Source organism: Amia ocellicauda, chromosome 18 (assembly GCF_036373705.1).
Source record: "Amia ocellicauda isolate fAmiCal2 chromosome 18, fAmiCal2.hap1, whole genome shotgun sequence".
Classification (NCBI taxonomy): domain Eukaryota; kingdom Metazoa; phylum Chordata; class Actinopteri; order Amiiformes; family Amiidae; genus Amia; species Amia ocellicauda.
In genome coordinates this window covers 22,263,010-22,285,551 of record NC_089867.1, presented here as the reverse complement: position 1 = coordinate 22,285,551, position 22,542 = coordinate 22,263,010, and the positions used below count along the sequence as shown (strand labels likewise).

General features: G+C 43.9%; 1 protein-coding gene across 4 annotated transcripts; it reads left to right on the top strand.

Moving 5' to 3' along the window:
• Positions 1-3,688: 3,688 nt before the first annotated feature.
• Positions 3,689-17,575, top strand: rcc2 (regulator of chromosome condensation 2). 4 transcript variants are annotated; one of them, XM_066690567.1, is made up of 13 exons: positions 3,689-3,839; positions 5,962-6,170; positions 7,656-7,749; positions 10,471-10,614; positions 10,753-10,884; positions 11,417-11,505; positions 13,336-13,450; positions 13,629-13,795; positions 14,138-14,318; positions 14,420-14,525; positions 14,773-14,845; positions 15,122-15,199; positions 16,102-17,575. In XM_066690567.1, the coding sequence occupies exons 2-13, from the start codon at positions 5,967-5,969 to the stop codon at positions 16,204-16,206; spliced, it is 1,488 nt and encodes a 495-aa protein (XP_066546664.1). In that variant the 5' UTR covers positions 3,689-3,839; positions 5,962-5,966; the 3' UTR covers positions 16,207-17,575. The 4 variants fall into 4 exon arrangements, with proteins under 4 accessions (XP_066546664.1, XP_066546662.1, XP_066546663.1 ...); XM_066690565.1 differs by having other exon boundaries at positions 3,690-3,820; XM_066690566.1 differs by lacking the exon at positions 3,689-3,839 and adding an exon at positions 4,051-4,208.
• The last annotated feature ends 4,967 nt before the right edge of the window (positions 17,576-22,542 follow it).

Sequence of the window (22,542 nt, the reverse complement as noted above, 5' to 3'; positions counted from 1 at the left end):
ATGAAGAAACTCCTCTCTCTCTCTCTCTCTCTCTCTCTCTCTCTCTCAATGTCCCTCCCTCCCTCTATCGTTCTATCCCTCCCCCTCCCTCCCCCTGCTGCTATAGATCAACAGGCACAGCCCCAGAGCTGAAGCACAAAAGCTTTCAGCTCCTACTAGCCAATTGCATCGCTGGAGGACTGCATTTTTGCCAATCACAGCTCTAGCCTGGATCCTTGAGTGCTCTGCATATTCAAGACAAGTGTAGGCAACAACAGCCAGACAGAGAGAGAGAGAGTGAAAAGATTCAAGGCAAAGGGATGGGGCTCCAGCTGGGATATGGATAGATAAGGTCAGGAAGTGGACAATAGAAATCCGCCCAGTGCACTATTAGACAATCAGAGATCTGAAAGGAAATCGGGTCATTTTTTTCCCATACTGATGTTGCACATCCAAAAACACCCTGGCTTAAGGCCAACGGCTCCTTTTTAAACCGTTTTGCTCTCTAACGAGTAATAACAATAATAATTCTATAAAAAGGTCCCAGCATCTACAGAAGCTTTAAAACATGTTAGATTTGTGAATCTGTGGAGTCTGGTTAGAATATATTATCATAATATTTGATTAAGTATCTCCCACAAAACCAGAATTGAAGAGTTCAGAATAAAGAATAAACTTTAATCTCAGATCATTTGGATTTGCCCCCTTTCATTCTACAGAGATTATTTTGGGGACTGGCTGGCTTTCCTTAAATAATTAGGCTTGCTCTGCCCGATTCCATACATGAGAGCCTTCACAAAAGTTTAAATTTGTAAATTGAAAATAGACCATAAAGAGAAAGCTTGAAATTGCACTGCTATGAAATATATCAAAGCAGATTTCACTTGTTTTGCAGAGGCACACACCTGGAACAGAATGTGATTTGAGATTTGTTTTTGGCATTGTTATGTACTCTAAAAATACATAAATAAAAGAAAATCAAGCTTGTTCGCATTCAAAAAGTCATAAAGACAGCCGCATGTCTTTTTTTCCTGTGCACCCCCTACCCCTCCAGGTTTGCTTTGACAAACAGGTGCCGATTAAAATAAAACCCTCCTCTTGCCATTTGAAAGCTGTTTTAAGTTACAGTGCCTGGAGCTTCTTAACAAAAGCAAAACCACAAAAGGGGCAGGTGTTAAGCACGGACACATTCAATATCTATCTTAACTGAACACAACTCAGGGTTTTAGCTGAGCTTGTTTTACATGCATGGGTGCATGTATTTCATGGCATTTCTACCATTCTGGAAATCCCGGATATTGAAAAGCAAGAAATGTGTATTGTGTGCTGAGGCATTTAGGACAATTGTGGTACAAGTTGAGTGATTGCAGAATAACTAGTACAGGACAACACATTTGTATCACACAAAACATGCGTTTGGTTTTTATGACCATGAAAAGCATCAGCACAAGTTAGGCAGAGCTCTGCTGTTGTCGGATGTGTCTGTAGTGCCAATTACAAACTTGCCGAACAAGGAATTAGTTTAAGATTACATTTAAGTGCAACATAGAAACCTGTTCGGAATAGCAATCCTCTTCATGTGTGCATAGCTTTAATTATCTTTAGTTACCAACACAATCCGCAGTCTTTAATGCAGACCACACATTAATCTGAAGCCCTCGCTTTGTATTTCTGAAACATGTATTAAATATCAGTGATAAAATATAGTAGTCTAACATATTTTTTGTCTCGCTAATTATTCATATAACGTAAAGTCTTGAAGTATAATAGTTTGTCTTGCTTTGTGGTTAATAAACCTCACAGAAAACGTGCCTTACCTTATACTACAAAACGGTGATTGATATATCATACAGTCCCCTAACCTCCCACGTACAGTAATAAGTCTTAGTTTGTGAAAATTGTAATGCGTTTGCTCTTTTACTATAATCACCTTAACGTAGTGTTGTGCCTCTGTACGCCAGCTATACTTCGAAGTTTAACAGAAGTTTAGTTTGTGTGGCAGAGATTCCCGCAGTGCTGCGGTGATCTGCGTGGCTCCACCAATGGGATCACTGGGATTCTGTAGATCTGCGCAGAACTGCAGCAAACGGCGCAGCAACAACGCAACCATTGAACTTCCTTATTATGAGGCGCAGGTGACACAGCGCACACCTGTACGTCCTTGCCTGCACAGACACCCACCCCGGCGTGTAATATAAGTGCTGTGTAAAAGCATGCCTGCATACCGCAGCACATTGCCAGGTAAAATGAAAACTAGCTAGCAAACAAAAACCAACTCATAAACCTGACATCTTCAATAATATATATATAATATATATTATCTCTTTATTATATAACTGATCTGACACATGGATACATAGTCTCCATAACGAGTGCGTATATATATATATATATATATATATATATATATATATATATATATATGACACACGGGCAAATATCCGCATATAGGAGGTTACAGATCTGTATACAAATGTCTGAATATATGTATACATATCTGTAACCTCTTATAAAAGATTTGACATGTGGTTCAAACTTGAAACCATGAAACATTGCTGATATAATTTGAATTGGACTCGTTTTAGCCTGACCTGCTGTATTATTTTTTCAGGAGGATGATGTTGATGCCATTTTCAAATGCGCCCCAGACAAGCTTGAAATATTTAATGGTTTCCTTTAAATAGTTAACTAAATGTCTGAATATTTCATGAAGGTACTATTATAAAAAGCTTACTTTTGACGAGCGCAGTGAGTAATGATGTGCGTGTATCGCAGGATGACTGACACATGGAGAGGAGCTCAAGTTCATTTCCAAAGCATAGACTGCTTTATTGTTTCAATATTTTCATATTTTAATAATCAATGTAACTTTTTTTTTAGATGCATAGATGTATATATTGCTGCCATGTGGATCCTTAGCTGGTCGGAATTATGCATTTTAAACATGTCTGGTATATTTTTCATATTGATAAAGTAACCTATCCTAGTTACTCCCTAAACGTATATAGGTCTACGAAAAAATATGTTGTGCCATTGCTGGCACACGACAAAAAGCCCAACATAATATTCCGAAGGTTATTTTTAATGAAAATCTATGGAAATATATTAACTTCTTTCTATACATTATAAATATCAAACTCTAAATAATGCAGTGATACAACAGATTGGATCAATAGTGTTCAACAGCCATTTCAAGTATATGAACTTAAAATATTAAACTTATACTTAAACCTAAGGAAAACAAAGAACCATAATAGTTTATTGATAATAATAATAAGGGCAGTAGTGTGGGTTCAATCCCAGGTGGGGGCACTGTTTGTACCCCTGAGCAAGGTACTTTACCTAGTTGCTGCAGTAAATGCCCAGCTGTATAAGTGGGTAAATGTAAAATATATAGATTTTGTAACAATTGTAAGTCACTCTGGATAAGGGTGTCTGCTAAGAAATCGAGTAATAATATGTATTAATCAAATTGTTACTGTAGGTTTTCTTAAATAAGCTTTATGCATTACTGATAAATATTTATTTTCTTGACTTATAAACGCATGTCGTATGAAATATAGTCGCCTCTATCACTCCCTGCCACCTGGGGCGCTGTCGCGTTTCTGGCGCGTTTTCTCTTTTTCTTCTCGGTCGGCTCCACTCCTTCCTGCTTGCCCGGCTCCCCATGTGTTTCTGTTTTGTATGTTGCATCTCCAGCTCATATTTACATTTTAACACAAAGACAGACAGAGCCGGCCAGCGACGGGGGGGGGAGGGCCTTGACGTATAGACCTTCCTTTTTTTTTTTTAAAGACATAATCGGATATCTACATTGGAAGAGGTCTCCTCCAAATCGCAGGTAAAAGAGACAAAAAAAGGTACCGGCTGTCTTTTAAAAGAGAAAAAAAGCGTCCCGGTTGTGGATTTGGGGTTTGTGTCAGAAGGAAAAGTTTGTGATTGTGTATTTGGTGTAGATCTCATGCATATAACGTTAAAATTGACTTTAATTGAATGCATGTACAGAGTGCACCCACGTGGTGCGGCGGAGGCGACTGCAGCTTCTTTTGTTCAAAATCAATCAAAAAAAAAAAAAAAAAGAGGAAGACGGACGGATAGGAGAGAGGGAGCGATAAAACCAGGAAGGAATCCCCAAAGAAACACTTAAACGGCAGGAAAGGCGCTTTAGAGTTTTTTCTTCAACTTTCGGAGGGAAAAGGGAAAGTTGAACGTTATTTTTGTAAACTAAGGTTTGTACGCTTTTAAAAATAGATGCATACATATTTAATCGGAGTTTTGACCATTTCGGTCGTTTAATATATACATATAATACACATTTACTTTCTGGTGGTTATTGTGAACTGATTGGGGAATCAATTAGAACGTTCGTGTGGAATCCAATTAGAACGTTGGGGGAAATGTATCTATTTGCGTCCCGTCCAGCCGGCTGCTGTCGACAACAAAGGCGAGTTGGGTCGCGTCTCCAGTCGGTCTGTTCTGCTGCCGTTTTCAATCCGTTTCCATCCGCAGACGCGTCTTCTGTGTGTTTTAATAACTTTTATTAACGGCCGTCGTGTGATTTTGTCGCCTTAATGCACAAAGAGCGGCTTGTTCCGATGGTTGTGTGAGCGGAGCGGCGGTGACTACAACATGTAGATTCTTGTCGTCCCTCCTAATTTCATACGTGAAGCTTTTGTTACAGCCGGACGGTCATTGTGTGTGCAGCAGCTGATTGTATAAAACGTATCCGCAGGTATGGGAATAGTGTTGCATTTTATTACAACGGATCGATCCTGCTTGGTAAAATGTAACATGCATAGATGGATGGAAGAGACCTCAATGCGATGTATAATTATATAATCTAATATATCGGCGCGCTGTGCTGTTTTTCCACCCCCACAGAACTACTCAATCAGATATGAAGTCGGTAATATGGAGTAGGGGCTGAAGCTGTTCGTGTATAGAGTATAAAACGGGTTGGTGTGGGCTTACCATGTACATTTGTTAGGCGTTTAAATTAACAAATGTGTGTACAATTGTTCAGATCGCACATGTAAAAGCAGTTTAATTACATTTAAAACGGCAAATGCATATATCATTCCAATGCACGTATGAAGATCAATGACATTTAATTTAGGAATCGGGCTGTATAAACCTTAAATACATTTTCGCCAGGAACTTAAAACTGTAACTTTAAAGGGTATGATGCACCTCCTGCGTCAAGCATTAATCAAAAAGTGCTTTTAAAATGAACGGGATTTCGCAGAGTTGCCTATATTTACACACATGCACAGTAAAGTATAGATTTAGGATGGGACATCGGCTGGAAACCTTTGAAGTTTAAGCTCTGAAATGGTGGGATATGACGGATCAGTAATACAAGCTTAAAAAGGACACTAAACCACCTTCATTGAAAAATATAATTGACAATCTAATATGTACAATACGGTAGAAGTCAAAATCTCTGCAGAAATGGACACAAGCCCATATTTACACTAAATAAATCATTTAGAGAAACTGAGAAAACGGTAATCCACACTTTGTCAGTCATGCATTTGATTTGATTTTATCAACAGCATACAGAGGACTATAATTAAGTACTTCACACAGTCTGCTTAGGGCACAGTAAGCACAAGTATTCCGCTTTCCAATCAAATGTAATGAATATTGATTCATTAAGTAATAATTCTAGATCTTTTGCTCAGATTAATTGTTTCAAATTGGACTTGTACTTGAAAACTAATTTTCTTTGCCTGTATAGTTAGATGGAATTTGATTTTTAAATCTCGGTAAAAATGTTCTTGTTTGACCAGGGGTGCTTAGTATCTGTACCAACTGTTGGGTATCGAAAGTACCTTATCTAATGCAACTTGGCAGCGGTTGTTGGAATCACTGAAGACACAAAAATACCCAGATGGTGAAACTGAAAGGCTAGGTGGTGGGGGATTGTACATCTCTAAAAGCTTCACCTGATTAATGTATTTTATGCTTTTAATCTTTTAGTCAGAATGCCACGAAAGAAGGTAACCGATGTCTCGGGGAACGGAGGGGTGAAGAGGAAGCGAGGAGGGGCCCGCAAGAAAGAGAGGGATTTCAGCAGCGAAGATGAGTTCGACGACTTCGAGCAGGAAAACCCAAAGAAACCGGGCCGGCCGGCCACCAAGTCGGGCCTGCAGCCGGTGACTGTGGCCGATGACATCAAGGAGAAGATTGTAAGAGCCCCATTTTATTCATGACTCGTCTTTTGTGTTGAGAAGCCAGGGCGCCCAGCTGGCCTGTGTAAAGTGTCAGGGCCTACATTGTACAAAAGTGTTGTGGCTTTGTTTTGTTGTGTTTATTTAGCTTTGTTTTTATGTCCCTTTATAAAACTAAATCAAGAATGTCCCAACCTGGTCCTTAAGAGCCACCAGCTTTTGTGCAATTTCTTTCAGGTGGCCTTCTAATCAATTAATCAAACAATATTAAATAAACTCCTTTGTTTATCAGTTAATGACTAAAACCTATCTGGGGAAACCCCTTGAGGTGTAAGCTATCCTTAATCCCCTTTAATGATCCCACATGCTCTTCCTGTAGTGTAAGCTAGTGAATAGCCCTTATTTACCTTGTTTGCTTTTGGTTTTTGTCACTTGTTTCTTTTCGGACAAGTATGTGGCACGTGGAACTCGGTCTAGAGAAACCGGCCAACTCAATTATAATCTTGACACAAATGCACGAGCACGCCGCACTCCCTGGCAGTGGCCCAGGCGGGACAATCCGACACAATAGCCCCGCCACTGTGCCAAGAGCATCGGGGTATAATCGTAAGGACTCTTAGTCGTTCGACACCAGCCTCTCCCTTGCAGGCAGACATTCTGGAAGGTTGTCTGCAACATTCTGGAAGGTTGTCGGCAACATTCCGGTCTCGTTTCAGAATAATCCAGGGCTGGGCTGAAGCTGCGAAGCGTATATAACAGGGACATGTTGCATGGTGTCTCGTTTTCACTCTGAGCTCCTTCATTAATAAACCTTTACTTTGTCTGTGGCTGAGGCTTTGATAGTTGTTTCTTGGGTCAGGATTGGCTGGCACTAAACTAGTTGTGTTTGTATAGGGTTATTCGGCACTGCAGAGATTTCCTGACTGGCATCTTAGAAGTTATTGCCTGTTTCCCCTCATTTAAGTGTGTTGATATTCATTATAATCTAAAAGAGAAATGTGACGTTGTGTACCGACGCTGGCACACGCCACTGATCTTGGGTTTCGGTTCCTGCCGTCTTGTTACAGGAACAGCTGGCACACCGGTACTGTTTTTTGTTTGTTTTTCAGTAGTCAGTTACTACTGGTACAAAGGTGTATCGCTCGCTCACACCCACACAGGAACCCGAATCGAACTGAGGCGCCACAGCAGAAAGGCAGCGTTGCCGTCCCTTCATGTGGTGGGGAGCAGGAAGATGCACTCTGATTGAGAAGTGCTTGCATAAGAATCGGAAGATTGTAAAAGGACTGGCAGGAAAGCAGACGCAGATATGATTTCTCGTCCGCATTTGGTGTCGTAATTTTTTAAAGGCACAGGTAGTCTTTTTCCAGAAGCTCACCTAATGATAAAACACCTAGACGTCTACTGCAGATACAGTTGTCCTGCTATTTTTTTTGGGTAGGATATGTAAACTGGATATGTAAACTCTCCCCAACCAATATTTTCCCATTCCTCCTTCAACAGAAACTGGAAGGCCCCAAGGTCAAGGGCCAGCTGCTGATTTTCGGAGCCACCAACTGGGACTTGATTGGCCGAAAAGAAGTGCCAAAGCAACAGGGTACGTGCACAGGGGTCCCGGCGGTACAGAGACCCTCTCGGAAGCACATCTTTGCTTTTCACTGAGATGGGTCATCTGTGGAGTCAAAACCGTGGTAGAACTGTGGTGAAGGGGTCACAGGAAACTCCACTCATCATGTCCAATCCGATTTTAGTTCTCGTATCATGTTGTGCTGATGTATTGGATCCTTTGCATTTGATGATTGTTGTCCTGGTAGGTCTGTGCTCTCCTACACTACCCACCAGTGCCTTCATTGCGGGAAAGGCTTGTGGTAACGCAGGAGGAAGCGTTTCCCGTCGGAACGTTCTGTGCTGTGCTCTCTCTCTCTCCAACCCCCTCCTTTCTCCTCAGTCTGTGTTATGACAGCTGTGGCGGGAGGAAGCTGTGGTCGGGCGGATCAATAAGGGATTGATCGCAGAGATGGCTGTATGCTGTGCTGTGGATTACAGACGCACTTGGCAAAAGGGGCTTCGGCGAGCTCACCGAAGCTCCTGGGCCCAATAGGGTACACTGAACATCAGCTACCCTAGACTGATGGCACCTGCCCTGCAAGGCGTTCGACACAAAGCAGTCACTCCTGCAACAGCATGCATTTATTCACAGCCTCCCCTTCAGATTTCTCCTTTCCGCGGAGCTTGTCAGAATTCTAAGAGCGTTCCGAGCCCGTCTGTCAATATTTTAAATGTACGCGCCATGTAAGCGACGTACGAACGCATGCCTGGTGGGGAGAACAAGCCTTCTGAAAGGGATGGCAAAGTCATTCAGAGCTTTTCATCGATGACACGTGGGAATGATCTCGGTTTTTGCGTTTTCTTCTCGTTATATTTCAAATTACACAGTCGGTCAGGCAAATAAGCGGTATTTAAATGAATTCATTGTCTGTAGCCATTGATCTGTCCTTGTAGTGTAAGGCACAGCTCCACAAAAGCATTTCCAATTGACCTTGACGTATCTTTTAAAATCGACTTAAAAGCCAAGTAATAGGAGCTGATTATAAGTGTTTAACTCCTGGACTGAGGTGGAATTGAACATCTTGAACCTGACTAAATGTTTAAAATCGGAACAAACCATAGGAGGTAGATGTAGAAAATGACTTTAAATTGCATCTTATTTCTGCCACAGACATGCTGGTGTGAATTATTTGACTATTAGTTCCTGACACTGCTACTGCATTAGAGTTAATAAAAACAACAATGTGGCTTCAAAGAACGTTTTATGAGTTGCAATAAATTAGCATCAATACTCAAACATACTTCACATTCATGGAAGCTGATAAACTAATTCCTTACACTTGTGTAGTATTTTCTTAGTATGAGCAATGTCAAGAATGCGCACGATGCTCACAGGCGGAAGAATGTCGGAATATAAGAATTTCTTGGATAAAGCTACTGTATGTTTAGTCTATCGGCTTCTGTAGGTCTCAGGGAACGTAAAACTAACCTTGTCTCTGGTTTTCAGAGCTACAGCAGACGAGATTCAGTTTTATAGAGCTGGAACAATACTATCTACGTACTATGTGCTTGATGGAGCGTATGGGCGAGGATGAGGTTCTAGATTTTGAGAACCGTGTGACCAAGGTCCCAGTGAGTTCCTGATCAGAGCCTAGCTTGGTCAAATCACTGCTTCTTTCTGTATTTTATTCCTCAGCTCTTGGCAAGTCTTATTTCAAGGCACACGTCATTACTGGGCTCGTAAGTTCAAGTGCTTCTCAAATTTGAACAAACAAATGCAAAGCTGTGAAAAGGTTGCTGGATCTTGTTTATTGGAAGTCGATGGACAAGATGCGACGAGCAGACCCTTAATCCCGTGTCTGTAACGCGCCACGTCTCAGACCCCAGCCTCAGTCCTTTGTGTGCGCAGCTCCTGGCAGCTGTAGCCGGCCGGGCCCTTTGTTTGCCGGCCAGATTACCGCATTCGCACCGGAGGGGTGGACGGCGGCGCTGGCGGTGTGTGCCTCTTAGGGATCCCGCTTCTGTCTAGACTGCGAATGAAAGCATTCAGCTCAACAAAACACCACTTTCATTTCCAAAGCTCCCCTTTGATGGATGTTTAGGAGACAGGTTTTGAATAGGGCTGAGAGGGCAAGTCTTTCATTCTGTGACGAGCGCTGCGGTGGTGGGGAGCTTCACGCGACCACGATCGAGTGATCAGATGTCTGGCTGTTGAAACGGAGATCAATTAACACGCTAGTCTATGCGGTCCAATCCGTATTAACGGCAAATGTGCTTCTTTGTTGTTGATTCAGTTTTCAAAGCTGTTTGCTTGTGGCACATTTAATTTGTTACTGTCAAATGTAAATTGGTGCTTTTGAATTGTGGATTTATAAAAGAAACAGATTTATAACTGCTCTAAGGTGTAAATGTACTAATAGTGTTCGGTTCACCTACAGCTCTGAAGCCACCAACTGATGTGGTGATTTTTAAGATGTATTCATAGTTCTGCAACACATTGTCTGGATTTGAAAAGGGTTCGTGCAAGTTTTTAGATCTGCCTTAATAGAAGGTCTTCCGATGTCATTGAAATATGCAGCTATCCAAGAAAAGCATCTTGTTTTCAGGTGTGATTACTATTGGTTTTGTGCTGCAGGCATACAAAGGGCTCCTCACAATTGCGTGCTGTGGCATAAACAGTGTGGCGTACATTGGATTTCCTGTATTGTTGTGAAGGGAGTTGGGTGAAAAGCCAGAAATAATATTTTTTTTGTCTTGTGTGTTTCCACAGCCGCCTACCGGAACCTGGGGCAGAACCTGTGGGGGCCTCACCGTTACGGCTGTCTGAGCGGAGTGCAGGTCAGCACCGTGATCTCGGGGCCCTGCTCTGCCCACAGCCTGCTCATCACCACTGAGGGCAAACTCTGGAGCTGGGGTAGGTACCACACAGGCGTGGAGACCAGACAAAGTCGTGCATATAGTGGCACACTGCAGACTGGAGACCGATGACGGAAACCAAGTCTGATCTGTATCGACGAGTCTTCTGTTGTGTAATGTATTCTCTCTCCCTCAGGGCGCAATGAGAAGGGCCAACTGGGCCACGGGGACACCAAGCGCATCGAGGCGCCAAAGTTGGTGGAGGCGCTGGGAGATGAGGTGATCGTGGCAGCAGCCTGCGGGCGGAACCACACCATGGCTCTCACAGGTGGGCACCGACACCCTGGCACAGAACTGAGCTTCTTGCTAGAAACGTACGCCTGAAGTTCTCACAACCGGGCTGTGAAGAGTGATGTGAAGCCTGGAGTCACTTTTTTTATATTCCACATCTTTGAGTGGGGAAAAAATTAAAATGGTATATAACTCACTTAAGAGTCTGGGAGCTAGCTGACTAGATTTTGGTTTAGAGTTTGTGGTTAGTGTCTTTTGTTAAGTGTCTTTAATATTTTTTCTCTAACCTTTGTACAGTGGAAATTCTTTCTGAGTGTGGGTTCTTAGACTGCTCTAAATATATTCCTTATCATTTATTAGTGTGGAAGTAAACCTGAAATAAAGGAGAAATGGAGTGGACATTATCCTGTGTTTTTGGCAGTTTTCTTAGTTGAGATTTCCATTGATGATATTCTGGCTACAACTACCAGTTTTGTACTAGAGATATTAGAGATGCCATTGTGTGTGTAATTGTCATGCTGTTGCCTGCGTGCCGAGTCTTAACCCTTTGTCTGTGTGTCTCCTGCCAGAGAGTGGCGCTGTGTTCTCTTTTGGGGAGAATAAGCTGGGCCAGCTGGGACATGGCAACCAGACAGATGCAGTGCCCACCCCTGCCCAGGTGAGCATCCCAACAACCGTCCCTCACAATTCATAGGATGTTCACTTAAAATGTGCACGTCAGGCTTTTTCTGTACACTGGAGCTTTTATCTTTTTAGATGCACTGTTTCCATTTAAGAAATTTAAAAATGCATTTTTTTTCTACCTTTTTAATTTTAAATCCTGTTTCTCTTGGAAATGAACTCATGAAATGTACACTCCGCCATAGTGCCGAACAGGCTACTCAGTTTGCAATCAAATAAAGTTGCCTGCGAACCATAAAAAAATCTCTGACTGGGTCTCAGCTCTAGGAGAAACTCCCAGCGTAATCCACTATAGACTCTTAAATCTGAGCACGGGAGGATATCGAGCCCATTTTAAAGAGGCGAGGAGTTGGATCACTCGCACAGGCCAATGTGAAGGTTGCCTTCTGCACAGTGGAGTAACTGTAATCGAAGTTTGAGCAGCATACGTGCTGTCCTTTGATTCGTTTGGGGGCTTTCCGGGGCTGATGACACAGGAAAGGTAATTCAAGCTGTGGCTTCCTGTGTTCAATAATCCATACCCAAAAGAACCATAATCAGTTATTTCTGTCACAGCAGTGTTTTTACACAACCTCGTTCGGTTTTCGCTGAGAAGCTTGATTTCACAGCAGTGTTTACCACCTGTTCGGGAGTGTGGCAATGCCTGTATACCGTACTTGCATATCATGAAGGAAAAGAGACCCCGCTCTTGAGAATAAAAAAAAAAAAAAAAAGTGTAATGTGCGTAGACCAAAAGAATGTTACACTCAAATTGAATAAAGGTTTGCACTTTTTAAAAAACACATTGCGGCCATTAGCGTCTAGAGAAACAAACATGTTTTGCCCGTAGGCTCATCAGCGCTCTCATTTTGACAGAAAAAAGCAACACTTTGTCAAAATGAGAGCGCTGATGAGCCTACGGGCAAAACATGTTTGTTTCTCTAGACGCTAATGGCCGCAATGTGTTTTTTAATCTGTTAAATGCATAATTTTATTTATTTAAAATTATTCTTGATTTATTCTATTTGAGTATAAACTTGCATATTAAAGTTCTTGACTCACCTCTACCCTGATATAACAGTCCTCTGGAGCCAGACAATCTACACAAGTTATATCCAACTTGCTTTGGCCTTGAGCATAATAGTCAGAAAATAATTTCTGCATAACCCGGTGTGCAGTAAATCTGTTCTGTGGTGGTTTAATTGAATGTAATTTCTTTTAATTACAACACTTATTTTATAACCTTATAAAGAGTATAGACAATACTGGTACTAAACACTGCTAAATGCAACCATGTGGGCTCAGTTTCATCAGACATAAATCATTTGGACTGTGTGTAATGCTGAGGAATATACAAAATTCACAGATCAGAAAACACTTTTCAGACACTGGAGCCTTAGCTTCTTGGTAATGTGGTGGAAAAAAGTTTTGGAGTAGGGAGTTCGAATCAGAATTTATTATGTGCACGGGAGGAACAGCGCAATGCAGAACTCAGAGCATTTTAGGCCAGCATGACACTGTTCCCCAAAAGTTTTAAGACGGAACAAAGCTTTTATACCCTCTCTGGGACGCCTTAACATATAATCAGTGTCTGAATGGTAATTTGTAATAACTATAGCAGTGATCTAATCAATATTGTAATCATTTCTCATGAATTAACCTCTGAATTGCCAGTTGCTTTGGAAGGTAATTTGCACATAATACGTTGCAAGAAAGGAATGTGAGCTGCTGATAATCAAGTGAGGAGTAACAGCACACCAAGGACAGAGGCAGGATAGGATGTTAATATTTTTTCCCCCCCACAGTAACGACTCCCTCCTTTCTCCAGATCCAGTACAACGGGCAGCCCCTGGTCAAGGTGGCTTGTGGAGCCGAGTTCAGCATGGTGGTGGACTGCAAGGGGAACCTGTACTCGTTCGGATGCCCTGAATACGGGCAGCTGGGTACGTCTGGCCAGGAGTCGGCCGCATGACACCTTTCGTGCCATGCAATATTGCTCCTCTCCTCGGGACTCCCCAGAGAGCTCCAAGGAGAAGAGATCCACCATTCAGGTACGCGGCCTTTCGCTAGCTGACTTTTTTTTTTTTTTATCCTTCTTCTCCTGCTTCCCTCCGTCCGCAGGGCACAACTCGGACGGGAAGTTCATCGCCCGGGCCCAGCGCATTGAGTTTGACTGCGAGCTCATCGCCCGCCGCGTGGCCATCTTCATCGAGAAGACCAAGGATGGCCAGGTGCTGCCCGTGCCCAACGTGGTGGTGAGGGACGTGTCCTGCGGGAGCAACCACACGGTGAGTCTCGGAGCCAATCCGCCGCTGAGACACTAGCTCTGTCCCCTGTAGCACAGACATGGGAGCAGCAGCAAGTAGCGGCCCTTCAGATTATAATTTATAAATACAAGTGTAAAACCCTGTCATATGACTTTGCTGTGGGGATCACTTCTGTTCATAGTTGCAACACTAGAGGGCGCTGCATCCTAACATTTCCAGCTCCTCCAGCACTTCTGAACTGCAGTATAATTGTGGCAGAAAAACACTGAATACAGAATATTGTCAGTATGGTCATGGGGGTTGTAAACGCCAGACCGTTCTGTGTGAGAGCGCTAACCGTGTCCTCCCTCCTTCTCTCGCTAGCTGGTGCTGGACTCCCAGAAGCGCGTGTTCTCCTGGGGTTTCGGCGGGTACGGGCGCCTGGGCCACACCGAGCAGAAGGACGAGATGGTGCCACGCCTGGTGAAGCTGTTCGACTTCCCCGGCCGCGGGGCAGCGCAGATCTGCAGCGGGTACCAGTGCTCCTTCGCCGTGAGCGAGACGGGTGAGGCCCCTCCCGTGCCGACCAGACGCGATCGAGTTATAAAAACTGTTTTTTCTTTGTAGAATGCGACGCTTGACGCTTTTCTCCTGTGCCGTTTGCAGGGGCGCTGTATTTCTGGGGGGCTACGAATACCTCCCGGGAGTCCACCATGTACCCGAAGGCCGTGCAGGACCTGTGTGGCTGGAAGATTCGCAGCCTGGCGTGCGGGTGAGTGACTTCTCTTTTGTAGGGCCTTTCTGCCTGTGGTGCGTGTCTGCTTTGTGAATCGGTCGTCTCTGCGAGTGCCTTCCACAACTTGGCAAGATCATACAAATTGCTTATAGTATGGTAGGTTCTGGATTTAGTGTCACCTAATCTGCTCTTACCCTGGTTAGAGGCGAGGGTACCCTATAAGCTGGAGTTGCTCGTCGGCTCCATGCCCTTTGCTCATTGGCTGCGCCGCTTTGTGTTTCAGGAAGAGCAGCGTCATCATCGCTGCTGACGAAAGCACCATCAGCTGGGGCCCGTCGCCCACCTACGGAGAGCTGGTAAGAGCTGTTCTCTCGCCACAACGTTCACTCATCCCCCCCCATCCGTGGTGTCACGGTGCCGTAATCACACCCGTGACCACTGTGCTCGACTGTTTCCCTCTATGCCACCCCGGTGAGAAATGACCACAGCGGACACTAGCCAGCTGAGTTGAAATGGCTTTGTTTTCGGAGACGGTTACGAAGCTCTGGTAAATTCTCCCTGCTGTGGGGCTGGACTGTACCACGCAGGAGACTGTTAACATGTGCTGATGGCTCTGTTCGTGCCGCTTTCAGGGTTACGGGGACAACAAACCCAAGTCCTCCACTACGGCCCAGGAGGTGAAGACGCTGGATGGGGTTTACATGGAGCAGGTGAGAGTCAAATAGTTTTTTCCACTTAATCTCACTGGGTGGTTTCCGTTCTAGAGGCCAGCCATTGTTGCTCTTTCAAACTTTAACCACTGCGACTCCAGATGAGAAAATGAAAGCCCTTCCCAGGTACCAGATGTAACACCTGAAATTGCTCTGAAATGTAAAAATGATGAATGACATACAAAAAATGAACCAAAATGTGTTTTTTCAACCCTTTATGCTCTCGTGTTTACTTCAAATCCACATTCAGTAAAGAACAAACCATGCAAATGCAATATAAATAGCTTTTTAGTTTGTTATACTTTACAATAAGCTTTTGTAATCGTAATAACACAAATACAAATATGCAATACACTGGAACTCCTATGAAAATGCACTGAAATGCTGTAATAAATGGTGTGCCATCACCGGCTTGCTCTGTGACACTTATTGAAAGACTGCCCTACAGGGCAGTGATGGGTCTGGCTTTTTGTTTTCTGAACTTCTCATCACAGCACTGTATAGGTCTTGTTTAGTTGTAGTTTTTAGCAAGTACATGAGTCTATACACTTGTAAAATGTGAATGGAATGGCGCAATGTACATGACACTTCTGGATGCACACAGGTAGGCTACATCGGCTCTAAACCACGTGCGATTGTATAAAATCATCGCATGATCGCCTCCCCGGCTTTCAATACTGTTGTGATTAGTGCCCGAGCACTGCCTTTGGGAATGAAACCTGAAATGCCGGACTCAGAAGCCGCTAATCGAATTAGGAACTTGATGTACGCAGGGTGAGGGTTCTCATCTGATGTGCCCGTGTACCTCATGGTGTTGTAGTGGTTAAAATCGAGTCCTGATTCTTGTATGGTTTATATCGCCACCTCCTTGTGGTACGGGCTGACGTGTGGTGTCGTTGCAGGTGGCGATGGGCTACGCGCACACCCTCGTGATCGCGCGGGATGACTCGGAGCAGGAACAGGAGAAGCTGAAGAAGCTGCCAGAGTACAACCCTCGCATGCTCTGATGGGCCACCGTGCCGCCCTTTCACCTCCGAGAGGCAACTGATTCCATCCCAGAATGCACTCGCTCTGTCGCTCACCCTGCGGCCGCGGTGGGGGCGGGGGAAACACTTGGACAAGAGCACACTCTCTCTATTAGGACACCTCATTAGGGCAAACGTACGTGTACCACGATAGTACCAGGTACCCATGGTAGATAGTCAAAATCGAATCGAAGCGCTACCTCGTCAAATGTTTCTCTCGTCCAGACTGTGCCCGCTCCTCTCAACCTGATCACCTCAGTGTCTTACAATGCCAATGGCTCCAGGTGAATAGAAATATATTCAATTCTCTCCGAATGGGAACGTTTGTTTTTGAATTTGTTTTATGAACGCACTTATCATTCCTACAAGTGCATCTCTCATTCCTGATCTCCTCGGTGAAACAAACGCTAGCCAGGTAGTTCTGAAAGTTTTATACCTATTTTTTCACCTTGGTTCTATCTATCTAGATCTATATATGTGTGTGTATATATGTAGATGTATCTATAAGTATATATAGATGTATCTATATGTATATGTATGTATATAAAATGGGTGCTATATCAATAAAGGCAGCGTGCCGGAGTGGATTTTAAATATTGAGCGAGGGGAAGACTCAACACTCCATATTTGTTTGATGGGGAAAAAAAAAAAAAAAAAAACATAATTAGTCTATTCTGTGTTCAGGTCTGTTTTAGTCCCAGTGCAATTAAATTGGTCGCTCTCTGGGTGCCATTACATTCCATCTGTTAATTTCTCCTCTTGGCTAGTGATGGTAACTGACTTCACAACCTTTCCTATTCTGGGTTACAAGGCGATAGCGTCACACACGTTTAATGAAACTCAGGCCTGATGTTAAGAGAGCTCTCTGCTAATGAAGCCCATTGTGGTAATATCAATTGATTACAAGGATAGAGTGCTACTTTTGTTTAGGTGCTTTTGCTTTATTAAAAAAACACAACAAAAAAACATTAATTTGGCATAGCTGTTGATTACACAATGTAAAAAGACATTCTCCTGGAAAAAAAAAATACCTTTTTAAAAATAAAATATGCATGAAACTCTTCTATCTCCAAAATACAATGTTGTCTGACCTCTAGAAACCCCCCATGTGTGTTGGAATTAATTTGGGGGGTTTCCCTCCCATTGAAAATCACTGTCCAGCTCTTTTGTTTCAGGGACCTGTTTGCCAACAGTACATTGCGCCTTTATTAGGATCTACTCTTCAACAGCAGTGATCAGTTTTGTTCAGGCCGGTGTTACATGGGTCAGTTAGCCTGTTTCTTGTTATTTTGGGATTTTTTTAAATTGTTTTATTTCTTTTGAGATGTTAATAAAAAAGGTTCATGTTGTACCTGAGTTGTCCTGTTTTAAAAACCACTTCTCCCTTGGATTATGTTTGGAATCGATAAGAATCTGTTCAGTCAGTAGTCCAGTATAATTGTCTGAGCTTATGAAGATCTCAGGAAAGTACCATCAATTTGAGAGAACAGAGCACTAAAATGTGCTTGGAACGACAGGTCTCATCACCTTAAAGGGGATCTCCTCTGAAAATCCATAATTTCTCAGGTTCTATATGTAGAAACCTTCTGTGCAGTGAGTTTTTCCATGTCCAGCTCATTCTATGTACCAGAAATCAGAGGCTGTCTATGCCGTGACACCACAGCTAACTCTGGAGCTGCTTTACTGGATGTTAATGGAGAAAATCATTACCCCATCACCCTATTTTTCCAAAAGATCTATCGGTTTGTAGTCATTAAGTTAATTTCACCACCCAGAACTGTCACCTATTATTTTAAATTATTATTTTTATTCCAGACACTGCTGTGTAGGCTACAGCAATATCTTGGCATTGAAGTTGTTCCTGCTCCAGGTCAGCTACAACATAACCCAAGCTATGCATGCTATGCACCCCAATAGCCCCCCAGCCCCCATCTCCCTCCTCTCTCCCTCACAGCTTCATGTTCCACCACTTGTAAGCGAAGGGCTCTTGGTGCACGTTGGAGCCGCAGTGCACCTCCCCCTCCCTCACGTGGTGAGAGGCAAAGTCATCAATGAAGGTGCAGCTCAGGCCCAGGCCTTCCACCAGGGAGCACATCTAGGGCGCAGTGGCCGCCCACCTTGGGGCCATACGGTTTGGGGATGCCCAGGTTCTTGCCCAACACGATCATGTTAACCTGTGGCAGAAGAGACAGTCCTGTCATGCACATAGGTGGGACAAGGTGAGGGCGAGTTTGTGACCCCCAAACGAGCTTAAAGTGGAGTAGCTTTTAACTACATCCTGAGTGTTGGGAGAAGTTTGTTCTAAGCTACAATATTGTGAAAATGGATGTCTTTCATTTACGCTTGTATTTCCATTCTAGCCTAGAGTTGAGTTGGCATGACGCATTTCTTTGAGGAGGCATTGTGCCTCAGTTTTCTTACAAAGTCTCACCATGATATTTGTTTAATTTGCTGCTTACCTGGAAAGCGGTGACATTTCTGCATGTTTTGTGGGATGCCTGGCAGAACGAGTGAAAGGAGACCGCGGTGAGAGTCACCGGGATGTTCACAGGTGTGAAGGATCAGTGTCTGGTATGCAGTCATTGGACAGGGTTGCCAGGTAACTTAGAGCTGGGTGGTTTAATATTACTCCTTGCTTATGCCCTTCACTGTCAGTACAATTTTTATTGCAAAGGGGTAGGACTGGGGTTGTCAATAGGCGGCCAACGGGCCAAATCTGGCCCGCCAGATGCTTTTGACTGGACCACAAGAATAATTTTAATTAACGTTCATCATTATTATTATTTTTTGTTTTTTAAAGTAATGTTAACGGAGGTTTGTTGCACTTAGTGCTTGTTATTGTGTGGAATCCAGTCCCATCAATTCCTGGTTATTAGCCAATAGGATGTGATGTATTAATATGGATGTCCTATATAGAGCTTGTGTTAGTTAGTCAGTGAGTTGATTGCTCGCAGACTCCCTGTTGGGCATCTCTGTACACACTCTTGACTGGGGCAAGAGCGGTGCTTTGTACTGTCAAAAACACAAAACAAAAACCGCTATTCAGTTTTCCCGATTTCTATAAGCAGCTAAAATGTGCATTGTTTGTCGTGTGGACAGATGTCAACCTCACCTCTAAAATATAAGTGCACACACGACTAGGGGGGGGCCACGGTGCCATAGCTTGTGTTCACCTAGAAACTCCTACGTCAGCGGTGGAAACAAATGATTTACAATACAGACGCGTGTTTCTAGCAGCGACACATCAGAGCTGAGCTCCTCACCCATTTCAATCACAGAGACCCACCGACAGATCTGTGATTGACCAGCACCAGAACCGTGTCTAGTTTGCATATATAATGTTGGTTGATATGGGATTTTTCACTGGTGCTATGTGGTTGTGAAGCAAAGATATATTTGAGTCCAAATCAGCCTGATTTCATGGAGATTTTGAGTTGTTTCTTGACTTCAAAATGACTCATAATCACACATTTCAGGTCTCCGGTTGTCAAAATCTTCTGGGGCCCCCCAGACCCCACGCCCTCAGTTACTCATTTATCTATATGACTACAATAATCTTTAACAAATTCAAATGTAAGTGTTCTGAAACCGTTTTAATACTAATATATACATTTATTTAGACACAAAATAATGAGGAGCCAAACCATACAGACCCTTATAAACAAACAATAGGATTTTAAATTGAAATCTGTATTGGACAGGAAGCCAGTGAAGAGAGGCCAACACTGGAGATATACTATCCCTCTTTTTAGTCGTTTAGTTAGAGGAGACGGGCATTTTGCGGTGCCTCCATGACTGGTTTCCAGCATGCGTGTCTTTTTGTGGTACTCAAAGTGTCAAGTGTGTGTTTTACAAAGTGGATGCCATTTTGTGGTTTCTTAGGCTATTTGTTTTAATGATTGGTGGAAGTCTGTCACATTGAACTTTGAACACTGAAATGCACTTATTAAATTACAGGCACAGCAAGATTTTAGTTTGTGTAACTTCATATTTATAAAATATAATTTCAGTCTCTGCTATGTGGTTCCACTGTGCTGCAGATCTGGCCAGCAGGAGGACACATTGGGAATCATTTGTTGTAACATTTGTGGAATGGGCAGATTACTCTTTCCTCTGGTTTGTGACACATCTGATAAGCACTTATGCAAAGTGAGAAAGCTTTTGGACATTCTTACCTGGACAAAGTCATTAGCTTCCTGAAGCTGTGGATTACTGACAATACCATCCACTCTTTTTTCATTCCTGATTAAATAGAATATACATGGTCAAATCGCATACAATAAAAATGCATAACTGACATTTAGACTGTTTGCACAGTTTAGAAAAACACCCTCAGGAAATGTCCTTTAACATCCTGACAGTTTTTTTCCTCTTTTTGGATCTTTCACTCCCACCAGAACTCGAGGGAAATCCTCATTCTGCCTGTCTAAGGACCACTAGGTGAAATTAATCTTTGTGGACCACAGAGAGAATGATGGTGCACCACAGCAGATCTGAAACCATGTCCGATTCTGGGTGAAAATAGGGGTGCATCTTTGAGCGAGAAAGTAGCAGGGCAGATGAAATGAGTGCCCTACCTTAAAACATTTTGGCCATTCCATGACCGTCCTTCTGCAGCCCACGGAAAACCATCTGGACTGGCCAGGAGTAGACGGAAACCCTGAAATTCAGGGGCTTTTATTAACCTCTACTCCTGAGGCACTTGAGACTACACTTTTGTTTAAATTTACAACTTCAGCTGTTGTTTTTCATTTGTTTTTAAGCTCACTTCCTTTCTCCCTCTTGTTGATTTGGTTGAAGTTTTTTTTTTTTGTTTGTTTTTTTAACCTTTCTGTCAGGAGCTGGGACAAAGCTCATGAACTCGTTCACATGGCCAACAAACAGCCAATCTGAGCCCACAGGTAGTCCTGAACCACCTTGGTCATGTTTCGGCCTTGGGTAGTCCTGAGGAAGTGAAGCCAGGTGAGGACGCACACCAAGGAGACCCCAATCCGTAAACCACGATTTGGAAGATATTACGGAAATGTTAGGTTTGGAAGAGTTTTCAAAAATGTTACTGATATGTCAGTCCAGGAACCATTGCTGCAGACTGGTGCACCTCTTTAGTTCGAGGGGTAAAGAGTGGCAGCTGTGACCGCTGGGCGGGGTGTTACGCTGGGTTAGTGTGGTACTCACGTAGGGAAGGCACAGCCAATGAGAATCCGAACCAGGGGATACTCCCTTCCATTGACCGTGACCGGGGGGGCTGACCTCCAGGTTGCCAAAGGAGTCCAGGCTGCTCACATTGAAGTGCTATGAAGTGCTATCTAACGGGGTTTAAAAGGACAAATATTTTAAGTACAGTCGGAAAAGATGCGTCTTGAGTAAGCGCCAGAAGGAGGTCAAGGACTCTGCTGTTTTGACTTCAGTGGGAAGGTCGTTCCACCATTTAGGGGCCAGGGATGAGAAGGAGTGGCTCTGGAGGAAGGAGAGTGCAGAGGAGGCAGAGTTAGTCTTCTGGCACTGGAAGAGCACAGTGGTCTGGAGGGAAGGTATGGAGAGACGAGTGTCTGAAGGTAGCTTGGTGCAGTGTGGTTGAGACAGCGGTAGGTGAGGGTCAATGTCTTGAACTGAATGCATGCCGCTATCGGGAGCCAGTGGAGGGAGCGGAGCGGTGGAGTAGCGTGTGCGAATTGTGGCAGAGAGAATATTAGACAAGCCGCAGAGTTCTGGATGAGCTGGAGTGGCAGGTAGTGGATGCAGGCAGGCCGGCCAGGAGGGAGTTGTAGTATCCAGGCGGGAGAGGACTTGTGACTGGACGAGCAGCGGAGTCAAGTAGTCGGTGAGGAAGGGACGGATCCGGCGTATGTTGCTCAGGAAGAATCTGCAGGTACGTGTCAGCGTGGTGATGTGCTGGGTGTAGGAGAGTGCAGGATCAAGGTTAACTCCTAGATTTTTAGCGGAAGAAGGAGAGAGTGTGGTGGATTCCAAGGGGATCGAGATGGATAGATCAGCAGAAGGTGAGGAAGAGTGGGGGAAAAACAGGAGATCCGATTTGGAGAGGTTGAGCTTGAGGTGGTGCGAGTGCATCCAGGTGGAAATAGCAGACAAGCAGGAAGAGATGCAAGAAGGTCAGAAGAGAGAATAGACAGGATCATCTGGGCATCATCAGCGTAGAAGTGGTAGAAGAAACCATGGGATGCGATGAGGGGGCCCAGGGAGCGAGTGTAGAGAGAGAACGGGAGGGGGCCCAGGACGGAGCCTTGGAGTACGCCTATGAGGAGAGGTTGGGGGGTGGATGAGGAACCTCGCCATGTCACTTGGTAGGTCCGGTCGCTG